Here is a 24,053-nt window from a genome sequence, read left to right on the forward strand (position 1 = left end):
CCAGTGCTTTGTTGTTATATCCTGCTGCAAGCTGCTAGAATATTATCTTCAGTTCCTCCAGCATTGTGACTTCCAGCGCAATTTCCATTACTAGCGCTCCTGGCTCCAGCTGTTCTGGTTCAATCCAAGTGACCAACATTCTGGTTTAATTCCGGTGACCAGCATTCTGGTTCTATTCCGGATTCCAGCATTCCGGTTCAATTCTGGTGTTCAGCATTCTGGTCAATCCTGGTGTCCAACATTCCCGTTCAATCCAGATGTCCAACATTACCATTCAAACCAGTGTCCAGTATTCCAGTTCAGTCCTGGTGTTCAGCATTGTAGTTCACTTTTGGTGTTCAGTTTTCCCGGTTCAATCCCGGTGTCCAGTACCAGACTTTACCATTCCACTCTGTTCTTCTCGGCTGCATGAGGAAAAGTTATATCAGACCCTCCAGCTTCTGCCCAGACCTCTCTGACTCAATTCCAGCCAGAACCCTAAGTCAGGGTCCACAGCCAAACACATCTGTGACAACAAATACCTGGCTGCCCAATTGGCAGGAACTAATTCCATTACAGCTAAGCGTTCTGCTTTTATTGATTGTCAGTTACAGCCCCCAGTAATTAAGGAAAAATCTTATCTTACAGATACTAAGGACATACATGAATTTTATCGGTTTACAGCTGATTGTTGATGGCATCATTTTCATATTGCAAAATAACTATTTTAATTTTGATGGAGTATTCTACAAACAGGATGGGCAGCAGGTTTGCACCCAGCTATGCCAATCTATTCTATGTATAATATTCCCATTGGAATGGTCATGGCTGGAGTACAAACCTGGTGCAATGGTGGTGTCACATAGATGATGTGCTGTTTGTGTGGAGTGGAGATATAGATGATATGGACCACTTCTGTAAATATCTTAACAACAATCCTCTCAAAATTCATCAAACTTTCTCCATTAGTAACAGGGAGATTAATTTTTTGGACCTGGAAATAGAAATCAGAGAGGTAAATATAAGCCATTAGTAACTATATTAAACCCACCTACTCTAACACTTGTATTGATGTAGAGAGTAACCATTTACCAAGATGGCTCAATAATGTACCCAAAGGACAACTGATGTGGTTATATTAGTCCAATAATTATTCAGACACAGCAATTCATCAGAGACAGGCTAATGAAATTGTTCATAAACTTAAAAAAAAGGTTAGAAACCCAGAGTGTTAAATAAAATTCTTAAAGAAGGCAGAGCAGTTTCAGTGCGGTCTGTGCAGTAGGACCTACTCCACTTTCTCCAGGCTGGCCAAGCACAAACAGCTGCACTGCGATGCCCAGGCCAAGAAGGCGTTCAGCTGCAAGTACTGTGAAAAGGAGAATGTCAGCCTGGGAGCACTGAAGATGCACTTCAGGAAGCACACATTACCCTGTGTCTGCAAGATCTGTGGCAAGGCTTTCTCCAGACCCTGGCTGCTGCAAGGACACATCAGGACCAACACAGGTAGCACATGCTGCAGTGCATTACTATACTCACCTTTTTGCAACTATAGCTATTATATTAATGCATACAGTAATAATATTACGTTAGTTGTTGTACTTGATTATGTTACAGTACTTCGTTTTTATGTCGACTTGTCAGGTTGAACAGAGATCAACAATGTATAAATATATCTGCAACAGCGGATTGTAACCTTGCAAGCAGGACCTTCCTACCTATATATCTGTCTGTTATTACCTATTAATGTCTCCAATTGTAAAGCGCAACAGAATATGTTGTGTTATATAAGAAACTGTTAAGAAATAATAAATTAAAGAAGTCCAAGGTTTAGATCGAGCTACATTACTTATAGACAATAAAATAAAAAAGTCAACTCAAAAAAATACTTTTGTTTTGGCTATTTGTACCAGATTCAATTGTCAAAGATTCAAAGATATAGGAAAATTGAAGACATCTTTAAGAAAAATTGAATATTCCACTACTCTAGTCATTTTAAGTAAAGTATTACCACCCAAACTTAGTTTTATATATATGAAGGCTCCTACGTTAAAAGACAGTTTTGTTTCCGGTGCATTACACATGAACAGTAACAGATTTTTACCTATAAATAAGGGTTTTTACAGGTGTGTTAAATGTAAGATGCGTAAATCCTGCAGTGGGGATAATAGCAGAATATAATAGAATATTAAGGAAAATTGGAGGAACAATGATAGGGATAGTAGATTAGTAAAAACTGAGAGGAGATTCATTTATGATCTAAATACCCTTAAACCAACAGGACTTAACCTTGACTGTGAGGTAAAATGGTTCTTATAGGTCTGTTCATTTATTTATATATTATTTTTTTATGCTCTGATTTTTTTATGTATTTATTCTATATGTGCATGGCATAAGCTGCTCTATATATGTATATACATTATATAGGTCTTAGTATATACAGATATTGCTATTTGTATATGTATGGCAAAAATCGGTATGAATTACCGCTGGACTTGCGTCCGGCGGTTCAAATCCCGACAGTGGCTGGCCGACATGGCTGAAAATCCTGATCATCCCAAGGTAAGTATTAACTAACCTAACCCCCCCTAACCCTAACCCTCCTTAGGGGTGCCTAACCCTAGCCTGCCCCCCCTGTGCCTAACCCTAAGCCCCCCTCTAAGTGCCTAAGTCTAACCCCCCCTTCCCCACTGCCTAACCCTAAGTTCCCCCTTGGGGGTGCCTAACCCTCCCTTCCCCTAGCCTAACCCTAACCTAACCTCCTGGGGGGTTCCTAACCCTGTCCCCCCCGGGAGCCCTAAACCTAACCTCCCCCCCCGCGGCTGTCCGCAGCGGCGCCCAGCATCACTTTGGTCGGGATGCCGGGCGGCGGTCTCCCGGCATCGGTAAAATGACAGGCGTCTAGATTTAGACGCCTGACATTTAACCCTCGCCGGGATAAAGCAGTCGGGAAGCCGGCTGTCGGGCTTATGTCCACCAGCTTCCTGATTGCATACCATATGGCATGTGTTTTTTATGAAACAACTGTTTAAAGGTGGAATTCTGTGATTCATTTTACCTCCAATCCCCTTTTTTATCAGTACCATTTTATTGTTCCATTGATCCCCTTTTTTCCCTATTTTATTTTGCCATATTTGTCCAGACCATGTCTGATACTTGTGTATATGTTGCCTAGACAATGCTTTTGATACAATTTAGAACAACCCTTGTATTCCGCTGGCGAGTGATTTGCATAACCCATAAACATATGTGTTTTACATCTTTCTGTTTTTTAATAACTTTATTGGCTTTTGACAAAGATGATTCAGTAGCACATAAATTAATTATGGGTGTTATGCAATCTGGTCTTTTTAAACAACTTGTCCACTGACAAGATGACGCAGTGGAACTCACGCTGATGAACTGACTAACCGGTGAGCATGTCTGTTTTGTTTTGTCTTTTTATTATGTATTTTTATGGTGATTACTTAATTGTACTTTTCTTTAGTCACTTACCAAAACATGTCGCAGAAAAGACAGGAGTCCTTCTTTCCTACCATATTAGTCAATTTGATGACCAGTACATTAGAATACCCGGGGTCTATCTTTGTCTGGAAATCACATGTGAACTTTTTTTCATCTGGTAGAAACATACTGTATATCCCCTTATATTATATTTGTGTTCATACAATATTTCAGTGGTGTATTCTGTCATCAGTTTTTGGGGGACTACTCAAGAACATCACTGCTTCTATTTTATGGCACTTAAGTTGTTATCTCATTTAGAGACATTTTGATGAAATCTGTTTATGTTATTTTTTATTTTTTACTGGCATCTATGTATTGGAGGAAATACCCACCAGAAGGCCGACCTGAGTAAACAAAGGACTATTACATTTATTTCACTTGTTTACTGCAACAAATCAAAGCTAATGGATGTTCATCCCTGTATATTCGTATTTCCCTTCAATGTACACATGACTTAGACACAGAGCATTAGATACACGCCCACAACAAACTCATGACACGCCCACAAGACAGGGTGGTTCCATGTGCTCACTTTGTCATTGTCCAGTTACCACCCAAAAAAGGAAGTGAACCATGTGACCGATCTAACCTATGGAAGACGGTTTCCCATAGACACATGACCAGGTTCTAAACCCGGAAGTATGCACTTAAGGCAAGAGCTAATGCCTTGCCACTATACGTTGGTGAACAAGCCCTTTTAACAGGCGAAACGCGTGTCCAGCAGCAACATACGGATGTGGTCTGGCTGGTGCACACGCCGACCACTAAGAGGGTAACTGTATCACTCTGCCCGGACTGCTGTGTCTGTTTCTATCTATGCTTGACTGACATCTCCCTTAACTGTAATAAGCAGTCTGATTTGTATATAGGAGGCTACCATATGTATGCAATAACTAATACTGGTATGATATGTGGATGTCTGAATTCTCACTGCGACATCAGCTTTGATACTCTAACCAATAGAATTTTGAGACATCTATGTGAATAGTGTGGTATTTATACATATGGGCTGTGAGTATACATCATTTTAGAGGGTACACTGATACAATATCCTAGTGGTGTCTCTGTAGTCAATTGACACATGATTGTACACCACAACGATACCTCTGAACTAATTTGATATAATATCTCATGTGAATATATGTAACTAGGACAAAATTCTGGAGACCTGACTTCAGTTAGTAGCACTTAAGATCAATAAGGGGTTCAGGCTTTATCACTGTATAACTGTGAGCACACCACATTATAGGTGCATGGTCTTATTATTTTACCTGCATAATGATGTTGTGCCTTATATGACCTATAATTTATACCATCACATACGCCTGAACCTAGTTATCTATTAGCATTACAATTAAGTGTTTTCAGCCCAAAGGTATCTTATTAGTGATCCCTCAATACCAACGTAGATCACATTATATGAACCTACATTTTATATCAATTTATGTACCTAGGTTCAAAAAGAGAGACTTAAAGAGAATAAATACTCTCTAATATACGTATATAAATATTTGCCTCTCAGCTTATTTTTGTGATTACTTTGTATAAATATATCTGAACAAAGCTGCCAATCAGGGATGACGCCTCAAAACTTTGATTATTGGTGATATTGGATGAGACGTACACCTATTTAAAAATCACATTATATACTGGTCTAAAGACTCATATATAAAATATTGTATCCCCCTCTTTTCCCTTTTTCTTTCATATCTTCTAGAGAAAAATATTTTAACAAACTTTAATAAAAGTTATATTTTAATTAAACAATAATACAGATAAGAGTGCCCTAGTAAAAGAGCCTTCTTTTTCTCTTTTTTTGAACATGATCACATTTTGGCTCTAGGGAGCACCACCAACCTTAGTGACATAACCCTGATTGGGTTCATACACACCATATATGTTGGTCAATAATATATGAAAATATTATATTTTATTTCTGTTCGGATTCATTCTTTTTTCTTCACCACCAAAAAAACACCTGATGTCAAGGACAGACAGTTCCGGCCAAGCTCCATCAGACTCAGAAAAGGATGGACAAACAAAAAAATGCATACGTTTGCATCTGCACATGCGCTGTTTTAATTTGCGTCTGTGGACAGAGATCCGTAGTCATCTGTTTGCAATACCCTTTGCTTCTGACAATCTTGCTGCTCTCTTAAAAATGGAAGAGTGTAATGGTAAAAGGCTGATGATCTGAAATTTTAGGATATTTTCTAAGATATTCCCTACCAGCGGTGGCTTCAGAGGTGGGACTGCAGTGCAGTCCAAAATTCAAATAGGGGAGCTACACCAACTGCCACTGAGTCCAAGCCGGTGAGGTTTGGCAGCATTTAGCAGGGAAGTTGCTGTGGCTCCCCTAATTGAAATTTGGACTGCACTGCAGCCCCACCTTTGGAGCCGCCACTGTTCCCTACTATCTTAAAATAAACAGTTTCTCTGCAAAAGCAGTTTCTTCTCGAAATGTAATACGTACACATGAAAGCTTATTGGTCAATACGTCAACCATTGGATATTTAAATATATGGAAAAATGTTGATGGATTACTGTCTATATATTCAGATTAACCATTCTTACAGTGTGGGATAGAGTTTTCTGAAAAGCCTTTGAGTGGGACTGAATCTCAGTCACAAGCAACTGGCATTGTGTGCACGTGTCGCGGACGGCACATGCATCGTTTCGAATATACGCACAATTCTTGTTCGTGCACATCTCAGCAGGGCCGTCTCTTCCATTGGGCTTGTTGGGCAGTTGCCCAAGGGCCCGAAGCTCCAAGGGGCCAAGGCAGCAGGAGAGATCAGGCGGCTGCAGCAGCAGGGCACTCACACAGGCAGGAAGTGTTTTTAGTTTCACTTTCACTTTCTGCCTGTGAGCCTGACACGAGCTACTGCAGAGTGCATGGGAGTTGCCAGACAACACCTGCGGAGCTGCTGACAGACACGGTTCCAGCACACAGGATAAAGGTAAGAGCAGGAGTAGGGGAGGAAGATACATTTGGGGAGTGGGGGCTGGTGGCACTACTATGGGAAGGGCAAACAAATACATGGGGAATAGGGGCTCAGGGAGCTGATGATACTGCTATGGGGAGGGGGAGGCAGATACATAGGGTGAGTTAGGGCTGATGCCACTGATATGGGAGGGTGAGACAAAGACATGAGAAGTAGGGACTCAGGGAGCTGATGATACTGCTATGGGAGGAGGAGGAGGCAGATATATGTGGGGGCTGATGACCTGTTATGGGGGAGGCAGAGACAAGGGTGTGTAGGAGCTCAGGGCTGAGGACACTGCTATTGGGGGGAGGGCAGAAGGCAGAAACACATGGGGAGCAGGGGCTCAGGGTGTTTATGATACTGCTTTTGGGGAAAGGGGGAGAGATATTGGGAGTGGGGCCCAGGGGGATAGGACACTGCTCAGGTAGACTTCATCTTCCACATTGATAATGAGGGACCCAGCGGCGATGGTTTTCCGGCGGTCATTCATACTGATTCCCAATAAGGGCAGCAGACTCTCTTGTGTACTATATGGTATGTGTCATATCATTGTTCTGGGCAGCATATATGACCATTTACATTTACATTTTTTCCAGGGAATGGGTGGGTAGGGGCCCCAGTGCATTGCTTTGCCCAGAGCCCACACTGCTGTTAAGACAACCCTGCATCTCAGTGGTTTCTCAGCTGAATGTAAATGAGCGTTCTGGGTGACAACTGTGCAAACCCATGCAAGAAAACCATTTTGTGGGTGTTACTTACTATTATGAGTCTCGAACATGCATTGTGGACAAATTCAGTTGCATCTCCTGCATCTAGCAAGGGGTAGTGAGTACGGCTGTACCTGTTATCTATCAATAAAACAACACCACTGGTTAAGTAACTGAGCTGTTCATCATTTGAGTTATCAGTTGGTGTGTGCCTATATGACTCTAAAGTATCAACACTTGCACACATATCATTTCCAACACAAGGGGACAACTCACACCCCTCGCAGCTTGATCTCGCCTTGGAATCGCAGATTTTTGTACATGGCTTATAGGATTGACCGCTAAATGTGATCTGTGGATACCTAACTGACATTTGCTGAAATTTTTAATTAAATTTTTTGAGGTGTCATAAATTCAATATAGAGTAACTAAGTAAAGTTTGATCAGTTTAACAAGACATATAATCCTTCCTTTAAGAGCATCATAGCAGTAGAAATGTATTTATTTAGAGTCTGATGCAGTTGCACTCTTCTATTACTTTAGCTCATGTCATCGGTAGATTAGACTTTCATTTTTACATTGGTATGCATGTGGAGTTAAGCCAATCAGTTGAGCATACTGCGTGTCTACAATTTAGCCCAATCACTATCACTTGTGACTTAATATACAGTAGATCCCTGTGGCATAAATGAGAACTGACAATGCAAACACCCAGACAGGAGAAACGCTGCACCTCACCCAACATGGCGCCGGTCTCCGACTCTGCTGCAGAATCCCAGGCTCCTAAAAAATCAGGAGCAGTGGTGAATGGCTTCTTCCCTTCTCAGGTATGCCGCACCCTAGATGCTCCAGCAACTTATCGGGACATTGTGGAAGCCATTAAGACTACAATGGCTCCACTACTTACACAAGTTGTTGCTGACATTACCGCTCAGTTAGGCAGCCTTACTTAGAGAGTTACTGACACAGAGCAACAGTTACGGGCAGCATTACATGAAATATCAGTTAAAACACTCAATGAATGACCTTTACAAAGATAATTACCAACTCTGGAGCAAAGTCAACGATCTGGAGAACAGGTCCCGTAGAAACAATGGCAGATTGTTGGGGCTCCCTGAATCTGTGAAGGGACCTGCACTCACCCACTTTGTCTGCAATACCCTACCTACCATTTTGGGCATAGAAGCAGAGTGTCATGATTTGGTAATAGAGAGGGTCCATAGAATTGGTCCGATTACTACACAGTCAAAACCCTGTTCAGATCCCTCAACTACCTCCATAAAGTCGCATTCAGGTCTGCATCACGCAGGATTAAATCTATCATGTGGGAGGATCATAGGCTGTATATTTTCCAGGACTATTCTTTAGAGCTGACAAGGGCCTGCAAAGCCTTCTCTCAAATCTGTTCAAGTCTAATTTCAGAAGGGCAAAAATGTGGCCTCCTGTATCCAGCCAGACTACGCATATATGATGGCAAATCATTTAAAGATTTTACCACCCTGAAAGATATCTCTCAATATCTCTGAGAACTCTCTCATTCCATCTCAACAGACATAGCTGACCAATCTCCCAATCATGGTTGATTCTTCAGAAGCGGATATTTATATTTAAAGTTCACCATTCACCTTTTATGTAATACTGAATCTGGAAGTACAATGTTCCATGAATATTTATGCATTAATACATTTTTGTATATCTATTTCCTCAGAACATTTTGCAATTTATCTCTCCATGTACTTTGTCTCCCCTTTCCTATCTTTCTTCCCCCTCCTGCTCCTTTTGTCTTTGGCAGGTGCTGGACTTTTCTAACCAAAAGGTTTTTCAACCTCTATTACCCCAAATCAGATGCTTGACATAACTGTAGGTTCCTGGAACGTGGGCAGCTTTAACTCACCGATAAAAAGAAAAAAAATCCTTATATATCTATCCAAACAAAAAAACTCTTCTCCAAGAAACTCACCTCATCCCAGCGGAAGTTGCAAAATTAAACATGCTTGGCTGGTCCGTATTGGCCTTGGCCCATTCCAATTCCAAGGCACGTGGGGTGGCTATTCTGGCTAAGAGACACCTACAGGCACTGGTGTTATCTACCATCCCTGATCCAGAGGGCTGCTTTGTGGTGAGTACCATTAAGGTTCATGGTCATAGGTTTGTTCTTTGCAATGTGTACGCCCCTAACGTCTACTCCAAATCTTTTTTCTAGAAATTACTAACCACATTATCACCTTTCAATAATGATCCCCTCCTGTTGTCTGGGGATTTAAACTTAATTTCCTCAAAATATTTAGAAAGATCAAATCACAATTCCCAAAGTCCTCCTCTCCCCAAACTAGGCATCCCCCTGGTATAAAAAAAACTAAATTTAGTCGATATATGGAGAGCACTCCACCCCACGGATAGAGAATACACCTGTCTCCTGGTCACTAAAGGGACTCTCTCACAAATTGATTTTCTCCTATTCTCACATTCAATTTTTCCAAAAATCTCTCATACCAGTATAGAGACGATTTCCTTATCAGACCATGCTTTAATTACTGCATCTATATACTTTCCTGATGAGCCTGGGTCAATCAGACTTTGGAAATTTCCCACACATCTTGCACAATCTCTAAAATTCCAGAATAGATTTGAGTCTGCATGGTAAGAATATAAAAACAATAATCTTCATCATTTGGAGTCGGGCCCAATCCTTTTCTGGCAAGCAGCCAAAGCTGTTATCCGGGGGAAGTTATATCCTATGTCTCTTCTACCAACAAAAAATACTCCACTCTCTACTTGTCTCTCCAGACCTCCTTATCTGAAGCATTTCAGCAAGATAAAACCTCACCTTCACCCCGCACCAAGCAATTATACACTACTGCTAAGATGCATTTTGAAGAATTAATACAAACCATGGGCAATCGGTATCTTTTCTCAGTTCAATACCATTTTCATAAATTCGGTAATAAAACTGGGCGCCTACTCTCAAATCTAGTTAATGGGACCTGTACTACTATGGTAGTGCACCCTTTTAAAACCCAAACAGGTTCTCTTACCTCATCTAACACTGAAATAACAGAGGTCATGCCTGCCTTTTTCAAAACTCTATATTCACATCCCCCGTAGCCCTTTGATGCCACCTCTGGAACTACTCCCATTAATACATCCTCTACCTCTTCTACATCTTTCTGGGACAACCTACCCTACCCTTTCCTCTAAAATGTCCCAAGCCCTTATGGCCCCAATCAATTTAAATTAAGTTCATAAAGCCATCCAACGCCTGAAACCAGCCAAAGCTCTTGGACCAGATGGTTTCAGTGGAGAGTTCTCTAAAATACTTCTACCCAGGCTGGGTGACACTTTAGTTTCAGTTTTTAACTCTATGCTTTCCACCAAATCGTTACAACCACACTTTAATTCAGCTACATTGAAATTACTCCCTAAACCAGGAAAAGATCTAGAATTACCTGGCTCCTGTCGACCCATATCCCTCCTCAATCTCGATTAAAAACTCCTAGCAAAAATATTAGCTGACCGGCTAAAATTAATTTTACCTCACATCACCACCCCAACCAAACAAGCTTTATCTTAGGCCGACATTCAGTAGTAAATGTGCGGTGCTTCATATGAGCAATATCTGCAATCTCACCTCAGGCAAACTCACTTATTAGTCTAATTTTATCCCTTGATGCTGAGAAAGCCTTCGATCTCATATCTTGGCAACATTTATTTAAGACTTTGACTAGTTATGGTTTTCCAGATTTTTTTTATAGATTCCCTAAAAATGCTGTACTCATCACCTCAGACTCAAGTATCATGTAATGGCTTTCTTTCCCCTCCTTTCACTATTTGTAAAGGAACTCAGCAAGGCTGCCCGCTCTCCCCTCTCCTCTTTGCCATAGGCCTGGAACCTGTGGCCATTGCCCTCTATTCCTATGAAATCATCAGAGGTATTAAGATTGGAAATGTTGATCTGAAATTCGCTCTCTTTGGTACCAAATCTGGAGGTCTTATAGTCCAGGATTTCTCCTCTTACTCACTTTCCACCTTTTTCAGGTATATTGCTGATTGGCATCTCAATAAACAATCCTATACTGAAGTATCATTGGATAAGTCATTATTTGCCCCTTACTTCATTCTAAACCCTCAAGCATCCCTCTCAAGGTGAGAAACCACATAATTTTTAATGACACATATCATTTATTGTTAACGCTTAATACAAAAAAAAAATGTAACAGAAATCCATTAGTGTCACCCTGTGTCCCCCTATGGGGTAACCCCTCTTTTGTCCCCTCACTATCAACACCAATTTCTTACTCTGGAGAGATAAGGGACTAGACTCTGCTTCCAAAGTCTTTGACCCAGGAGGCAACATTTTTCAATTCTCCTCACTCCATGACAAATTCTCTCTCCCACATCATCATCTCTACATGTATCTACGGGCCCACCACTATATCTCCACAATTAAGTCTTCAATTTCTACTTCCACAAAACCTGACCACATTCTATCTGTGTTAAAATTTTGTGATAAATTATCTTACAAAATAAGATTTATCTACTCTGAATTGATGTCAGTTATATCCAAACCTCATTGGGAAAAACTAACTTCTAGTTGGCAACAAGACATACCCAATATAGCTACTTCTGAGGTTTTACTACCCCACTATGACCCAACTATGAAAGCCCTTCACTCGGCACACCTACAAGAGGTTCATGTTCACGAACTGCAAAGGGCATACCTGTTGCCTGCTCAACGCAAACATGTGGTTCCGTCTGAGCTAGGATACTGCCTTAAATGTCACCACTCTCATGCTACATTTTTCCAATGCTTCTGGGACTGTGGTAAGATTAAAAGATTCAGGACTAAGGTTCTTCTTGTCATCAACAATATTTTTTCCCTCACACTTACACCTGACCCTTTGGCTTGCCTCTATGCAAATTTTGTGAAATTAGACTTAGGCCTCCTAAAAAAATCAGTGACACCCATACTTACTGTGTTGGTCACCGTCTCGAAAAAAATAATAATAATACACTGGGTATCTAGTTCATCCCCATCTTTGAATGAACTGAAACAAAAAATGCTTCAATTGTTTTATCTTGACAGATGCACCGCATTGCTTAATATTGAAAAAGGCATTATTGCATTCTATAAGAAATAGGGGCTATATATATCTTGAACTTGCCATCCAGGAGCAAATCTTCAAATTATTTGAAACTACAGAATTGTTTTTACCCCGCAAACTCCTTGCAGAATCCTGAGTCACATATTTGAGTTAACTCCTGATTTTGTTTGAAACCCTGGTTTCTGAAAGGTTACAGTTCCTTGCCAAATTCCCCAACCCTCTCTTACTTATGTTTGTCGTCTTGTACGTCTAATCCTTTGTTCGTCTTAACTCGATATGACTTGTTTATAATTGGTACCTAAGTGCACCTTTGCACAGGTCCTCAATTAATTTCTTGTTCTTCTACAGCGCTCTAGCTCTATAATGGAACCATTTTAATATAAAATACTGTCATCAAGTTAATATGATCGATCAATATACTGTATGTATTCATCATATCAGACCTCTGTATTTTGTTTATATTCTCATTTTATATTGAAAATCTCAATAAAACATTTAAAAAGAAAAAAGTCACTTTAGGTGATCTGAACAGTGGGTCTTCTACAATGTAATATGTATGGTGGTATTGAGCCTGGAAGGCAATCCACTCTTTATATTTCTGAATATTAAGTAATTTGCGTGTCGGAAATTCCAGAGCTTGAATACAAAGCTTATAGAAAGCCCATTCAGCCTACAGCTACTGATTTCCTTGTAAATATACTAAAGGGGTCAGCAACCAGCAGTTCAAGTCCTGACACCTGGCTCTTTTGATCCTATATAATATGATTTGAAAATCTAAATGTTCTTCCTATTTAAAGTAAATGAGGATGATATTTGAAAATTGTCACAAACTGTGACAGTGCTTTAAATAAAAGGTTTAATGTATTTATTATTAATACATAAAATGGACAACTAAAATGTTGCAAATTCCAAAACAGGCAATATAACATTGTTGTATGAAGACATAAAAACAATAGAAAATGCAGCTATGTAATTTCTTATAGTTATCTTATAGCAAGTTTTGAAAAAAGGACGCTTGCCAAGCAAGGACCCTGGTGTGCCAAGAGGGGCTAATTGGCTCTCCTAGAGCACAGGTGTTTAAAGACACATCTGTATATACAGTAAATATCAAAATTATTTCTGGTAGACTATTAGTAGACAACTAATCTATTAATTGTCATTTCTGTAAATGCCCATTTTCATTATACTATGTTATTTGTTATTAGGACAAAACAAAATTACATCAAACGACCTCAAACCCACTTGCTCTGTCACAAAGCACATTAGTGTCTATAGGTTGTAGAATGTCAAAGTTTTCTATAACTGCTATGTAGAAAATATGTCTAATTCTATAATGGAAAAATATTACCGTCACTGGTCTAACTGGCGGAAAATAAACATTGTATAAGAATTCCATAACTCTATTTGGATGTCATTGTCCACCGTGATGGCTATACATTGTACATACATTACCAGGAAGGTTGGAATAGTCTATGTAAGCAAATAGATATTTGATCTTGATATACTGAAAAAGGCATTTATTGTACTACTCGCTATTTTTTAGCTGAAATATTAATATGTTGCATCTTACAGATAGTTATTGGGTCTTTTTTTCAAAGCCTGCTGAGCTCCTGAAAAGAAATGCATGATAAGCAGCTGCCTAGCTGGGCTGCAGTGGGACTAGGCAGACTGCTGCCGCTGTGCAGCAGCAGTCCCTCTTCTCAGCCTGTGTGGGGGTGGGGGTAAGTGATCACACTGATCGCGCCCCTACTGGATTTGTCCCTGGCTGAGGGGCTCACAGCAACCACCCTCCCTCCTCAGCACAACAGCGCCATGACAAATAGTTTTTTTCCTAAGAAGGGTATGGCCACGCCTTCTGTGATTAGGCCATGCCCCCGATAAGTGCTGGTAAAGTACCGTGGCTAATTTAATTCCCCCCTATTGTCTATTATATAAGGGTTTTTCATTTCAAGGGTGGACTAAAGTTATCAATGAACGTTTAATCATCAAAATGTATCATCATTGAGTCAACATAATTTGTAATCGATTTTACCAGTTGAAAACATTTCCATAAATACATTTTCTGCAATAAATAAAGAAAATCTTTGTATTTTTTTACATTTTCATTTTCTATGATCTTGATTGCATATCCATTTCACAATTTCTGTGCTGCTCAAGAACAATTCTGAGAGTTAAGGAACAATTCACTTAGTGGTAACAGCCACAAGGAACTTCATAATTCTGTGGATGAGTGCGAGTGAACTTTACAATCGCTCATTCCAAGCAATTGAATATAGGATATTGACCATGTCAGTTCATCCCCATTACACTATCAAGATCATATTCAGGTGTTTGGGGACAAAACTTTATGTTAGTAGACTTATTCAGGTTGTGTGACACTTTTAAACATTGGTTCCTGCCAAAATATTTCAATCCATTAAAGACCTCACACAACAAATTAGTAGTTTTAGACATAGCTGTCACATTATTGGGTAGGGGTGAGAACTTTTGCTACTGTATCTACCATTGAATTAATGTCAGGATGAGTAGCCACAGAGAACATGCAAGTGGTCTGGCTCTAGTTTGGGATAATAAATGGTGGCTTCTTGCACTTACTGCATTGGTATGGAGGGCATGTTAATTGTGGGAGAGGTGGTGTTTCATAGGAGAAAAAGAACCAGATAAATGTACTGTATTCTGTTATAGCCACAGCCGCGTAACAATTGTTGGAGGGGGAGTGTGAGATCAGATGAGAAAGGGCACAACACAAATTATATTGGAAAATGTACTTAGGTGTGGACAACAGCATTCTACAGCAGTATGAAGTTCTAGATATATGTGGTAATCTTTGCAGAATAATAAATCTAGAAGCAGATCAATGTGCTTCTGTTAGCAGTGGCAGAATGTTATGTTATCTAAACAATTCCAATTGGGTAACTTTTTAAATTAGGGGAGATGTACCAAATCTTCGAAAGAGATAAAATGGAGAAGTTGCACATAACAACCAATCAGATAATCCTGCAGTGCAATACTACTGGTAAGATGAACTTCCTGTGGAGTGTACAGAGCAAGTAACACTTTTAAATTTTGGCCCCCATCCTTGTGTAGTATAACAGAAATCCAGACCTAGCAAATCTTTATAGATGGTTTTTTAGTGTGCTAGTTATTAGTTGCTGAATCTCGCTCCTTGGAAAGTCTCCCTGTGTACTTATTTGTTTTGGTTACTCTTTTTGGCCACTTCCTGTAGTGATTACTTGCATTGTGTAGTAGAACCTTGCAAAGCTCCAGACCACACTTCTGCTTCTTCTGGCTAATTCAGGTGTGGTTTGATAGATACACGGTAACTAGATAGACAATCAATAGATAGACACCAAAAGGTAGAAAGAGAATGGTCGACAGGAACAAAAGTTCGGCATGCAAATGGTCGACACAAAAAAAGTCAATGTGTTTTTTTTTTTAATCCTAACCCTCCCACTAGTGCTTAATCCTAATCTTCCCTCTGGTGACTAGCCCAAATCTTCTCCTTAGTGCCTAACCCTAACCGTTTGCTTCCACAGCCTACCCTTAACCATCTGGCAGGTGCCTAGTCCTAAACCTTACCCTAATCCTAACCCTACAAATCATTAAAAATCATGAAAAACCATGTTGACCTTTTCTGTGTCGACCATTTGCATGTCAACCTTTTAACCCTGTTAAACTATTTATCCTGTTGACCATGTACCTGTTGACCTTTTAACCCTGTTGACCTAAATCCCTGTTGACCTATTCACTGTCTACCTTCTGGTGTCCATGTATTGGCTGTCTATCTAGTTACTGTCTATCTACCATCTGGATACCCGTTAATTTTTACCCACTCAGTGTACCAGACCTCTGCTCAGCTACTGACCATTCTTCTACTTCATCTTTTCCTGTTTGCATGCCCGCACTGTGTATCAGACCTTTATAACTGACCTTACCACACTTTTGGCCTGACACCTGTCTACTGTCAATATTGCCTAAATGTGTACTGAAACGTGGAAGTATTGCGATTATACTTTGCTCCCTTCAATACTGTTACCTTTAATACTAGTACTGTATCTGCCACTGGTTTGTCCAGATGCAAAGTTACTTGCTTTCTCTTGCTTTACTCCCATCTCAGAATCAGCCCCTAAGAGAGGTCCTTCCACACCACTAAATTTCTTATTGCCCTTTTACCTTGTCCTTCTTATCCTTTTATGTGCAGCCATTCCAGAAGCAGCTATATTCCTGCCCTATATTACATTTTAAAATGGTTATTTCCCAGACTCTTTATTCCTCCTGCAACAGTTGGACTGTTTTTTGTGCCATTGCCTTTTACTGAAATGTTAATAAAGTCTAAATAAAAAACCAGTACCCCTTTTTCCCCTAAGGTTGACCTTTGTGGTCTCTTCACTTACAGCTTTGACAGGGCTAGAAAAAGGGATGAATAAAATACATTGTTTAAAAATTCTTTGTGGCCATTTTCAAAACAGTCATGCCTTTTATATCGTGCAGTGCACCTGCTGCATGTCAGCATTTTGTAAAAGATGTATTCAAAGACATCCTTGACTGGTTTGTCATTGCTTATATGAATGATGTCCTAATTTTCCTAAATTAATCAAAGAACATCACTGTCTTATGAATAGTATTGTCACCCTCACAACATATCAACCTTTTATTTTTACCACATATACACCATTAAAAAATACATCAAAAGAAAAAACAAAAGTCTTACATTGAATTGGAAAGTTTGCGGAGAGCTGATGGATGCAGTATTACGCCCTCAACGTGTTTCATCTCTTATGCCCACAAATCTGGCTGGACTTTCTCCTGATGAAGTCCAGCCAGATTTGTGGGCATAAGAGACGAAACGCGTTGAGGGCGTAGTACTGCTACGGCAGCTCTCTGTTTTTCCTTTTGATATATTTTTTAAGGATGTGTGTGTGTTAAAAATAAAATGCCTAAAGGAAGTTGATACCATTGGAAATATTATTTTGTATCCACATATCTGACACACACTGAATGGGCAGAACTGTTATATCAGTGAAAAACACAAGGGTACCATTAGAAGATGTCAGGTACATCCTTGTATTATTGTGGAGTGAGGAACTTAGTGACCAGATAAAGTGATGAGTGCTCCTTTGAATTAATTGCGGTACGCATATTACTTACCATTTATACAAATCCTTCCAATTATTTATTACTCTAGAGAGCGCCTGTTTTCTCATCTTTTCTTAGCAATCTACTACTATTGAGACATCATAACAACTGGTCTCCCTGGAGAATAAAGAGGCTGCCACCTGAAAAACACAGGAAGTGTTTACAAAGGGAACTTTATAATGGACATTATATAGCATTATAACATATATTTAAGGTTGCAGCGCTTAACCAGTACCATTATTTATTTTATTAGTGGTATAACTAGCATAAAGCCGGTACCCCATTAATGAGTTTGCAGAGAGCTGCTGGTTGCAGTACTACGCCCTTAACATGTTTATTTTCTTATGCCCACCAATCTGGCTGGACTTCAGCAGGAGTTTCTCCTGATGACGTCCAGCCAGAGTGGTGAGCATTAGAGACGAAATGCGTTGAAGACGTAGCATGCTTTAACTGGTTTATGCCTATTTGCTTTAACTGGTTTATGCCTATTTGCTTTAACTGGTTTATGCCTATGCTTTAGTTACTTTAACTGGTTTACGCCTATTGAGGAATTCTCACAGGAGAGGGAACTTATGATCTTTCTCTCACAGCCTCCATCCAACTCTGATAACTGACAATCATATAAAGTGGCAGATTCTCAGAAAATTATTAGTACATAGCTGGGATACTTTACTTATGAATGAAAAAGTCTATGACAATATAATTATGCAGCATTTGCTATCAATTGCTAGGGGCAGTGTCCAAGAATAAATAATGGCCTTCAGTGGTCAAGAGCAGGAAAAGATCTAAAGAGAGTCATATCTGGATTAACAAACTGTTGGGTTTGCTGATAATGAGCAGTATTACTGATTGGATAAACCAACAAAACAAATACTGTAACTCAGTGTTCAAGAAGATACTTGATGCTTCATTGACATTTTAAAGACTATTGGGGTTATCTCTATTCACATCTCATCTATTATTTGACCTCCCTTGTCTGTGTTAATTTGTGCTCTTTTCTGAACCTCGGCTTAAATATTTTCTATCACCCCCTGTTTATCTGCTCCTCTTGTCTACACCTGTTTTGAATCATGGCTGCTGCATTTGTCTACTACCAAGACTCTATAGTGGACCCAAAGTAGGAAGAATAGAACAATATATCGTTACATGTTCTTCTACTCAGCTCTAAACTGAAACTTTGTGGTCCCCCTCAAAAATAACTGTCCTCACTACCATCAGTTTGTAACAAAACATTGGGACAAATATTCAGTTTTTCCAATGCTAAATGCTGTAAAAAATATTATAAGATCATGTTCCCATGAAAGCTGAACTATCACCTAATTAAATAATATTACCCCAACTGGAGCCCTTCTGGTTCTGTAAAATACAACTGGCAAACTAATTTTGTTGTCTGATCAGTAACACCAATGAAAAGCCGCAACCTTTGGATTGTGACTTGTGTTTGGTCCTGCCAATTGCACAGACACCCTCCCAGAAGCCCTCAAAAATACTGCTGTGGCAGCAGTCAGCTAATGGAAGGGAACAACTTAGGGAAAAATACTGTACATATGTTTAGTAGTGCAGCTTTCTTTATTTATAAAATCCACCTCTTTATGTACATCAAAAATCCATAGTCCAGTAAAATAAGCCATATGTATTACAGAAATTGAAACATTGCCTATGCTATGTGATACACATTCTCAGGTACGTCTTAGGCCAGGGTTCTTCCTATAGAACCAATTGATTTCGGATCCTCAGAAAAGATTTTTGGTTTTCAGTGCATGAGGGATTCAAGGCAGAAGGAAGGCAAACTGATCCCCTGCTGTGTAACCCTAGATTATGAGACTTTAAACAAGTGAACAGGAAAAGGCAGTGTACATCATATTATTTTAGATCTACACTCCAGTGCATCTCAGCGCTTCCTAGTGTTTAGCAAACACCACTGCACTCTATCGTCTATCGAGATACATACCCAACAGCTCAGCTTACTAGCTTACCCTAGATCAGATCCCTGTGTACATTTGACATGCTTTTGAAAGATATTTACCAGTTTCCAAGAATTATTAGCTTTACATTTTCTTTTCTAAAAACAGATTAGTTCAGAGACAGCATTCCTTGGAAAATTGTTGCATTGGAAACTCTGCACACAACTAGCCTCTTTCCTAAATCTTAATTACAAACCAGCTTGTACTATGTGAAAAAGAGCAAATTTAATTTTTAAAACAATCTTCGGGTTTCTAATCTTGCTGTAGCTTTTTTTTTTTTCCAGTGAGTTCTTTAATTTTGCTCCTAGTCAGAAGTTTAGAAATCTTTGAATCCTAATAACTGGAAAAAAATGGTTATTTAAAGATAACTAGATCTTGCTTAACATAGCAGACTATCATATGCTCAGTGCTTTGAAGCTGTAAATTAATGACGGGCAAGAACAGTGACTATCTTTCAGAGGAGACTGACCTCTTTCTCACAGTGCATTGCTAATGTCATCTGTAGCCTGCATCTCATTATATAAATTTCATGGTTAAAAAAAAAAAGTCTTAAGGCACTGAACAAATAAAACGAACTTGTCTGCAGAACTTTGAACATTTTTGATCTAACACCTTCCACAGATATCACCCTCTCTCTTTTGTACAAGACTCTCCACTTGTGTCATAAATTCTCTGTAACTAATTATGTTAATTTTCTGCAATAAAATTAACTGAAGGAATAAAAGGTTTAAGTGTTCCGATTTCATAAACACCCCTTTGGAACAAGGAGCATTTAGTCATATTTTCAGTAACAGAAAGAGTCTTGTGCTAAAAATACAACAAAGGGACCATGAATATGGCCATTTATCCCAACTTTATTAGGTCATTTATGAAAACGTATGAAAAGAAGCTTCTTAGTGGTATAATTTGCATAAAGCCGGTGCCCCATTAATGAGATAACTTCCTGCCTTTTGTGTATTACCAGCTGGAAATAGAAATATAGGAACTTTTCAGATGCCCAATTACTGAACCTGCTGAGCTTAGAGATTGAAGGGAAACATGATATGCAACAAGCAAGTCTGTTTACTTCTGACTTTATGCAGAGATTATTCCACATACAAAAAACACGTGCTTCCAAACCATTATGTTAAATAGCTTGTGAGAAAATGTTATGCTATTGCATTCTTTTATGATTGCAGAATTTAAACTATTATGATCATTTTTGCTTTATAAACAACCAAAAATATTAGTGGAAAACATCAATATCCTATTTTTAAATCATGTTTTATGAATGTTTTTATTTAATATATGCCTTACATGCTATGGTTTATATTTCATTATATTTCATAATTAATATTATTTTACCTTGTTCTCAAGTAAACATTTAATACAAGTTTAAACTAGGGGTGAGTGAGTTCGGTTTTACTCGGATTTTCTCGGATCTTTAAACGGCATTTTATTGGCTATCGCCTATCATGTGTTTTGGATAGCCAATATAATAAATCCGAATTTGCGGTAAAGTGGCAATAAGAACCGAGTAAATCCGAGTAAAACCGAGTCTGCACATCCCTAGTTTAAACATTAAACATAATTTTTTTTTTAATAATCATAGTTTTTGGATTAAACATTCATGTCATATTTTGATTGAAGAGTGAATTTACAGGATTTATACAGCACTTTTGTGTTTTAGAGAGCAAATATCTCAGAATTGGCCTTGCAAGATATGAACCTGTGCTATTGATGTTCTGTTATTAGTTTCCATATTTTGGCCAAAATATGTTACAAAAATCTTATATTGTGCTAGATTTATACAGTTGTATACCGTTGACTAGGCCCTAATAACTTAACCTAATTTTCACAACAAACTATGAATAAAACCATATCCAGCCATCTCACAAAGTGAACATTTAAATCTGATTTTTGGATATATATATATATATATATACGTTAAAGCTAGCTCTTTACTGATTCCGAGCATGTATAAATGGACAGTTAAGCTGCTAAGAAAATGTCAGTTTCCTGTTAAATTGGGTCAATCACATGAGACACGGAGACATAAGTTTTACAAGTGCCTCAACAGTTATGCAATGAAAAGAGTACCCTGTAAACACATAAAAATCCTGCTGCCAGGCATATTGCATGTGTTTAAAATGTACTCAGGCCACTGAAATATTCCATGAATTCATTTTTAAACTATTCTGCATTCATTCTTCTGTGCAGCTTAGATTGTTAAAGTGTACTGCTTTGAGATTTGCATATATCTTCCAGCTCATATATTTAATTTGACTTTTTCTTGGGGGAAGGATTGGTTGCGTGCTTTTGTTAATTTTTTTATAAAATTTATTTTATTTGTGTTTGGTTTGGGGCTGTTTATTTTGTTTCACAAAGTACTGTAGATCAGAAAAAAATGTCTGGTGTAAAAAAAACCCCCAAGATTACTATAAGCAAGCACATTGTTCAGAATGGTTTAGAAGGGTTTTGAGATACTGTACTTTAGGGTAAAAGTTTGAATAGACAAACATTTTTTTATGTTCTTACAAGCCTGTTTGTATTTTCTTTCTTGTCTGTTTCACATTTTGATTAGTGGATGAAGGTTTTTTTTCCCAAGCAGTAATGACTGTATACTGAAATTTCAAGGGCCCGTTCATGACAATTCCATTTTCTGTGTAATTTCATGGTTGTCTTCTTGAATGAAGATATTGGCTGCTCTGAAACAGGAGGTCAGACGCTCCTGCTCCCTTTCAGTATTGTTCCGGAGTATGTTTCCTTTCAGCTGATGAAAAGTAATTCATCATTTACACCCCTGAATTCTGCCAGCTTTTTTTTTTTTTTGAACAAGTTTCTTTCCCTGTGGTACCTAGGCCCCTGAAAGAGATAAATAGGTTCAATTGAACAGTAGGGCCCCCAGATCCAGGGAGCAGGTTAGACCTCAGAGGCCCTAAGCTGCCCCTTTCACATGATAGATTTTGTCACCTTTCTACCTCCTAGAAGTCAAATCCTGTCAGCTTGGTCATCTTTCAGGCTCTGTGAAGTGGCTATGGCACCCGCTGGGGCATGTGAGCTTAAAATTGATTTTTTTTAATCTGTCAAATTCCATTGAGGGACAGTAATGGCAGCCCTGGACTATCACAATGCACTAGATGTGTAAAAGACACTGAAGGAACTTCCTCTCAGAGGCCTTAAGGGCTTTTGACTTGTGACAAATTCCAAGGCTTTTCTTACTGAGAATTTAGGTTTTGTTTGTTTTTTGTTTTGTTTAAAATGTTCCTACAGGTTTTCATGACAAAATTATGAACACTGATAAAAGATAAACAAACATCAAAATAACTTAATTTTAAATGCAATAATTAACATTAAAAAATAAGAAAACATTGTGTAAATGTCTAAAAAATATAATATTACAGTCTAAAGAAGAAATGTGCTTATTTGGTGCATTTTTAAAATAAAAAGAAAAAATATTATGATTTAAAATTATAAATCTACTATTTATTACTTTTTTATTACTTAAATATGCAAATAGACCCAGCCCGGCATATAAGTAACAATTTTCTTGACAAACAACATATACGAGTGTATCCAGCATTTACCATTCCTGCACTTTCCAGACGTACTGTATACAGGACCTGATTCAGGCCCGCTCGCTAGATACGTTCGCTCGCTTGATGCGTATGCAAATTCGGGAAGGCAGGCGATCGCACAGCAAGGCATTTTCACGCCCGCTATGTCTTGGCGTACGATCACCTTGTGTATGCAGATGCCAACCAGCCTGTTTTAAGACGCCCACTTGCGCACGTCATTTCCAGGAAGTGTATGCAACCATCGGTACATCGGATGCGATCGCAGCGCTTGAGGCAGACCATACCCTACCGCAAGCACTGCGAGCACTTCAGTGTAAAATTCAGCCAGGTGACGTGTACAATGATGCTGTATATAAATTTTGCATGCCTCTGAAACGGCGTTGAGACGCTCAGGCACGCTGCATTCGCACCTCCACTCCCCCGTTATTAATGGCCAGTCCCTGTCACCACCCACAAATGATTTCTGCTGTCACTCACTCTGCTATGTGCAGCAAGCGAATGCACTGGTTCACGCACGCGCACTGCGATGTGTACGCATGCGCAGAATGCGAAAATCGGCCAGCTATGAGCTAACGCATTCTAGCGAGTGGATCTGAATCAGGTCCACAGTTCTTTGTCCATGATGTAATACTGAGGTTTGCCGTTAAAAAAATAGCTGCCACAAAAACTATGGCAAAAATCACCAAAACTCTGTAAGTTCATTATAGTTCCCCAGGTGTCGGGTTTGTGAAGCACTGCTGGTATACAGAATGCATACACCTGGCTGCTGCTGATGAGCAACCTTCAAAAAATGTACATGTTTTAGATACACTCTGTGAGAGAATACATCTAACAAAGGAGTAGAAATTTGGATCTATTCTGCACTTTTAACCACTGCAAAAAAAATAAAGGAGAACATTTCCTGCTATTTGTTTTGTAATGCAAACTAATAAAAAATAAAAAATATAATTTAATATAAACCATATTAAAATAGTTACCAGATTAATTTCATTGCAATGCAATTAAATTTTTACACCCTCAAAAATCACATAGTATAGGTTTATCACAGCATTCATAATTAATAAATGGGATTATGGGGCAGGTTTAAATTGGACTAGTAATTACTATGTGTATG

At 38.9% G+C, this 24,053-nt stretch overlaps 1 protein-coding gene across 1 annotated transcript in view; it reads left to right on the top strand.

Annotated features, from left to right (window-relative positions):
• Positions 1-7,923: 7,923 nt before the first annotated feature.
• LOC148521683 (uncharacterized) overlaps positions 7,924-24,053 on the top strand; it is a 56,850-nt gene continuing 40,720 nt past the window's right edge. Inside the window, exons 1-3 of the mRNA XM_088474878.1 lie at positions 7,924-8,007; positions 9,968-10,121; positions 10,933-11,323. Coding sequence (XP_088331004.1) covers positions 7,924-8,007; positions 9,968-10,121; positions 10,933-11,323 — 629 coding nt within the window. The remainder of the gene's footprint in view (positions 8,008-9,967; positions 10,122-10,932; positions 11,324-24,053) is intronic.

The sequence above is a fragment of the Taudactylus pleione genome, unplaced genomic scaffold, assembly GCF_031769625.1.
Source record: "Taudactylus pleione unplaced genomic scaffold, aTauple2 ptg000156l, whole genome shotgun sequence".
NCBI lineage: Eukaryota > Metazoa > Chordata > Amphibia > Anura > Myobatrachidae > Taudactylus > Taudactylus pleione.